The sequence below is a fragment of the Mustela nigripes genome, chromosome 7, assembly GCF_022355385.1.
Source record: "Mustela nigripes isolate SB6536 chromosome 7, MUSNIG.SB6536, whole genome shotgun sequence".
NCBI lineage: Eukaryota > Metazoa > Chordata > Mammalia > Carnivora > Mustelidae > Mustela > Mustela nigripes.
This window is the reverse complement of record NC_081563.1, coordinates 126,387,933-126,393,932: the sequence shown is the minus strand read 5'-3', so window position 1 is coordinate 126,393,932 and position 6,000 is coordinate 126,387,933. Positions and strand designations below refer to the sequence as shown.

Genomic DNA, 6,000 nt, shown 5'->3' with positions numbered 1-6,000 from the left:
GGGGGGGGCGTCTGTCACCCAGGCCAAAGCCCTTGGCATCCTGGCTGGCAGGCTTGGTAGGTGCAGCGAGGCGGGCTCACTCCAGGGGGAAGGCGGTGCCAGCGGCCCGGGAGTGGGAGCCCTGGGCCCTCCCTGCCGTGCTGACCCAGACTGGGCAGCAGCTTGAGGCGCTCAGAGCCCTCTCAGGGCGAGCTCACCTCCCGCTCTCGCTCGTTCTTGGTTAAATGCATCTGTTTGAGGATCTGGGAACGCTGCTCCATCACCAGTGTCTTCTCGTAGGTGTAAGCTGAGATGTCGCTCTCGTGCTGTGGGCGGGCAGTGACGGGGGCAAGGGAGGAAAGCTTGAGTTCAGGGGCGAGGCCAAGGGAAGGGAGGCAGCCTCCTCTCCTTCCGCCAGCCTAGGGCTTCTCCACCTAATGACCTAGTTTAACCAATAGCTGTGGGAGACAAGGACGAAGCCTCGGGCAATGCTCCTTGAAGGCAATGCAGCTCGCTCCCTGCTCAGCCCGACGCAGGGCCAGGCGTATGAATGGGTGAATTAATGAATGAGTCGATTAATTAATTACCTGGGTGAATGGAGAAGGGGAAGACATTATTTCATAAAGGAACAGTGATGAATGAATACATACGTGGATGAATGGGTGGTTGAGTGAATGAACACATTAATGAACACAGAGGGACGGGCGGAGGGATAAATAAACGGGAGAAAGGACAGAGGAGAGGCTCTGGCCCGCAATCGCGAGGGGCGTGGACTCTGAAGCCCGCTTGCCGGGACGTGAATCCTGGCTCTGCCGCTCAGCTGTACTGTTGGGCAAATTACTTAACCTTCCTGTGCCTCGACTTCCTAATCTGTGAAATGAAAATGCCGATAGTTCTGTTTCACTGGTTGCCGTGAGAATATACATAAAGTGTACGAGACAGCGCCTCGCATCTAATGGCACGGCTGTTCCTACAAAGGGAGGGAGGGACAGACAGACGGACGGATGGAGGGACAGACTGGCTCTTGGGGGACTATGTGAGAGGCTAAGAGGTGGATAGGGTGGGGAGGAGATCCATCGTCGTAAGCTGAAGGATTTGGGGCTTGCCCTATTCGGTGCTGGGGCCAAGGGCAAAGAGAGCCAGGAAGGACTCCAAAACCTCGGGGCAGTTCCTGGGCACTCACCATCTCCACCACCTCGACTTCCGCGGTGATTCGTAAGTGGTACAGAAAGGTGGTCAGGTCCTTCTTCATCTGGATGCTGTTGTCGTCCATCTGGGCCACCGTGAAGATACGCATCTTGCACTTCCGCCAGACCTGCAGGGGTGAGAGGGACCCAGAAAGGTCCAGCCCAGACGCAGTGAGGAGAGATCCAGAGCCCGACCCTAGAGAGGACCCTGTCCCTCGCCCTTCCCGCCCACCTTCCCATGCCTATCCGCAGACCCGAAATCCTCTATCTCAGGGGTCCCTGCCTACAAGAACTCCCTTAAGTAAGGGTCCCCCATTAAAGCATCCCTTGCGTGGGCCAAGCACTGCTCTCCTTTACAGGCAAGGACACCGCAGGAGGAGACACAATCAGTTCCCAGACAAAGGGGGGTGGTCAGCCCCCCTTTCCCAGGAGCTCTCGGGGAGGAGCTCACCTGGAGGCTTGAGCCCCGGAGCCATGCCTGCCCTCACCTTGTGGTGCCGCAGCAGGAAAGGCAAGAGCATGAGCATGCCGCCGTCGTGGACGATCCACCAGACGTCGATGCTGCCCTCCGAGAAGCGCTCAGGGTTCCCGGGGAACATGGACACGTTCTTGGTGACCAGCAGGGCCAGGTGACCAGCTGTGGTTTCCCGGACCAGCTCTGGGGAGGGCCAAGGAGAGGGCCAGATGGGAACACAGTGACCCTGGTCCCTTTCCCGCACCCACTGGCAGCCGCAGAGGCTCCTGGCACCCAACGCCCCACCTCGCCCCCACCCCAGCCTTGGACGGAGTCGTCAGAAAACCAGCATCCACGTAGGTCTCATCACTTCATTGTTGTTTGGATTTGGGAAGGCCTCTCAGCCTCGCTGGGCCTCAGTTTCCCCACCTGTCAATGGCAATAACACCACGTGCCCTTCCTATTAGGAACTCTCCCGCACGTGGCCTCATTTATGCTCTCAACTGCTTTCTAACTATGACCCACCCCCCCATTAAGGGCCCAGAATAGCCTGGAGTAGTCGCCAGGGCAGCCTCTAGATTTACCAGCTGTGTGACCTGGAGCAAATTCCTCAGTCTCTATGTGCCTTGGTTTCACACCAATAAAGTGGCGATAACAGGGAATAACCCTCCCGGGACTGCTGAGAGAACGAGAGGCTGAGTCTGGCCCACGGAGAGAGCGTGGTCTGTAATCGTTCGTTATTGCATTACTACCGAGGGATCCAGTGCTCAGAGAGGGTGAGTCACTTGTGAACCATCACACAGCTAGGAAGGGCCAGAGGCGAGCGAGATTCAGACCCCGGCTTCTCTGACTTCACAGCTGCAGCTCTTTCCATGGGTCTCCACGGACGCCCTCCCCAGGCCGAGCCAGCTCTCCGGGGCCCAGGACTACCTCCTTCACACCTGAGTCCCGGCACCCAGTGCAGCGTCTGGCACACAGCCAGCTCTGAACACCCACACCTGCAGATGCAGAGTCCACACCTGTCACATCTGGGAAATAGCACCCGGGCCCAGGAAGAAGAACCCACAGCACACACACCCCACCCCACGGCCCCACGCCCTCCCCGTGTTACCAATGAAGTTCCTCCACGTCTGATGGTCTTCCTTCTGCCGCCAGTTTCGGGGCCAGCCGACGAGGACCGTGTTATGCTGCAGCCCCCCGAGGCCCCCAGACTGAATCAGATGCGACACGCCATCACGCAGGTTGGAGGAAATCACTACCTGGCAGAACCCCTTCACTTTCTCTGCCTCCATCAGGCGCCGGATGGACTGGGAAAGGTGGCGGTGAGGGGGGCGTGTCAGGTAAGGATGAGCCTCAGGCCTCCCTGGCCCTGCTCAGCCCTTCGTGGCCTCCCTTCCTCCTGTCTGTCCCCTGCGTCATCCCGATCTTCCTGACACTCCGCCCGGGGCGCCCGAACTGTGCATGGGTCCCCATGTCCTGTGGCTCCCATTCCCTTGTTGATGCGTCAAAGCTCTTCATGACAGGACCCCGCGCTTGCCCCTGCCCCGCCATCCTTCGCAGTCCCCCTGCAAGCCCTCCAGCTCCGCTGAGACCCCTCCCCCCACCGTCCATTCCACCCTGCCTGAGACCACCCCCCCCACCAAGACCAGCATGGAACGGAGCTCCCCTGCATGCCCAGACGATTTGCTTCAAATGACTTTTAAAAAGTTAGCGTGGATGATAAGCAGTTTAAATGCACATTCTGCCTGCACTATGAGGGTAAGGCTCTTCTTACTCTCACTTTACAGAGGAGGAAATTCATTCAGGCTCAGAGGAATTAAGACTTGCTTTTAAGGCCACCCAGCTAATGGCTGTCACTGTAGGGGTGAAACTCCAGGGCTCTGACTCCATCCCCCACACTCTGGACCCCTACCCTGATGTCAGAGAGGGCCTCAACTCCTACCTCTGCCACCTCCTGCCTGTGGGACCTCGGGCAAATCACCTAACCTCTACGGGCCTCAGTTTTCCCATCTGTCAAATGGGAATCGTGACAGCTACCTCACTGAGGAACCGGGAGAATTACTAGACATGATGTGGGTAAGGTAGAATGTCGCCTGACAGATTGTAAACACACAACACATTCTATTACTCGGATATGAACTCAAGTGGGCTTGAGAGCCCTCTGGGTATGCTCCATCTTCCGACTAGCATGGGAGCGCCTTGAGGGCTGGGATTTGGTCTCACACCCCGCCCCCAATCTCCCCACGCCTGGTTCACAGCACATTCTCAGCCTCTGCATGTTGAAGGAAGCTGACCAGCGGAGGCCTCCAGCTCTGGGCCTTGACAGATTGGTGTGAACGGCCCAGTGAGGCAGAAACACCAACTGTCACAAGCCATTAGGGGTGCCCCTCCCTATCTCGCCTTACCTCCCTCTGGCCTTCTTGCTTTCCTTTCTCCACAACTAGTCACAGCCCGAGGGGAGAGAGGGGCCTGGGTCGAAGACAGAGCCCACTTCCTCTGCTGCCCACCAGGTCTCAAACTCCTGTCAGTGCCCCATCCTGCACAAGCCGCCCGCCCCTGCCGGCCCTGGCTCTGGACTCTGCTCTGAGAGCATGGACCGTGGATGTGGACAGGAGCAGATGACCCAGAGCCAGGGCCCCAGGTTCAAATCCTGACTGTGCTTCCAGCCAGCTCTGTGGCTGTCAGCAAGCTGCCTTCCCTCTCTGGGCCTGTTTCCTCCTGTACGACATGTGGGTACTCACACTGCCAATTCCACACGGTGTGGGGATCGAGAGAATCACAGGTGTGAAAACACCCTGAAAGGTGTATCCTTTGGCAGGGAGAAGTCTGGAGTAGCAATCAAGCCGTCCTAATCTGAGTCTCTGTTTTCTGTCCGTAGACAAGTGCCCTGACTTCTCTAGGGTTCAATTTCCTTATGCATCAAAGGGGCCCTTTGGGCTCTGACGGTCTTCGGTTCTGAGAGCTGGATTCTAAGGAACGTCACTCTCTGAGCCCTTAGATTCCTGTTCTAAGAAAAGCCAGAGCCCACTTCGAGATCCCAAGGGTGGGAAGGAGGGAAAAGTGTAAAGGGACAAGGACTGTCTTCCTGAGTGCCCTCCCGTTCCCCATCCCCGCCAGGACCTCGGCTCACCTCCTCTGCCCGCTGGGCCTGGGGATGGTTATCCAGAAAGGTGCCCTCCAGGACGGAGCCCACAATGGTCAGGCCCTTCCCTGCCTTGAGCTGGGAAGTCAGCGAGAGCAGCTGGGGGTGCACCACATTCTGGTCTTGGTCCACACGCACCAGCACCAGCAGCTGTGGCCTGAAGAGGATGCGAGGTGGTCCACACCACACACGCCCAACCTCCACCATACCCCACACACCCCCGTGCCGTCAGCCGGTGAGTTCACGAGCCATCCATCCTCCATGCCCCCACCCCCTACGCGTCCACTTCAACACCCACCCACCCATTTCCGCTTAAACATCAACCCATCCCACCAGCTCCCGCACAGCCACCCACCACCCACCCACTCACTCACTTGCCTCTCATCCACCTCACTTATCCATCCACCCACTCACCCACCCAGCCATCTCATCCGTCAGTCCCCCACTCGTATCCGTACTACTTTCCCTACACATGCATTAATCACCTAATTACCTGACATCCACATGCCCCCGTCCATTCACACATTCACCTGTCAGCCGTCACCCTCCAATTCACATATACACTTGGCCATCAACCCAACTATTTAATCCATTCATTTCCTTTTTCATTTCCCCCCCCCCCCACAATCCATCACACTGGCCACCGGTTTAGGAGCATTCTCTAAGCACTCGGGGTCAGACCCTGTGCCGAGCATTTAAGAATTCACAGACGAGTAATACAAAGCCCTGATCTCTGGAAGCCCCAGTTGAGTAGACACCAGCAAGCGCAAGCCAGCAATGTCCTAGGCATAGCTCAGCCTTCAGGCCTTCCTCTTGGCCAAGCAACCTGAGGGAGATGAGTGAGGCCGGGCTTACGGAACCATCATCGAGAAAGCACCCTCAGTGGAGAAGTGCGAGGTAAAATTCCTGCTTCTAGTTCTGCCTTCTGTGACCTCTGAGACCTTTTCTGGCCCCTGACTTCCACACAAGTAAAGTGGAGGAATTGCTCTGAATCTAGAGATTTCTAGGAGCCCCTATAACTCTCTAAGTGAATGAAGCCACCTCTCCCAGAGCAAATGCCACAAGACGTGACATTCGTCTGTCTCTGCGTGTGCTTTCTCCGTGGAACTGCCAGCTCACTTGGTTCCTGCAGACTAGAGGGGGCCTGGCGTGTATCCTGCGATCGTACATTTTTTTCAACACATGACGGAATGAACAGAGGGATGAAGAGAGAGCAGCTCGGCCTGGCCCCGGGTCCT

The 6,000-nt window shown here is 57.2% G+C and overlaps 1 protein-coding gene across 1 annotated transcript in view; it reads right to left on the bottom strand.

Annotated features, from left to right (window-relative positions):
• SLC12A5 (solute carrier family 12 member 5) overlaps positions 1–6,000 on the bottom strand; it is a 28,601-nt gene that overhangs the window by 3,301 nt on the left and 19,300 nt on the right. Inside the window, exons 17-21 of the mRNA XM_059407131.1 lie at positions 4,751–4,919; positions 2,732–2,927; positions 1,655–1,824; positions 1,163–1,294; positions 198–305 (exon numbers count right to left, since the gene is read on the bottom strand). Of these exons, the coding sequence (XP_059263114.1) occupies positions 198–305; positions 1,163–1,294; positions 1,655–1,824; positions 2,732–2,927; positions 4,751–4,919 (775 nt within the window). The remainder of the gene's footprint in view (positions 1–197; positions 306–1,162; positions 1,295–1,654; positions 1,825–2,731; positions 2,928–4,750; positions 4,920–6,000) is intronic.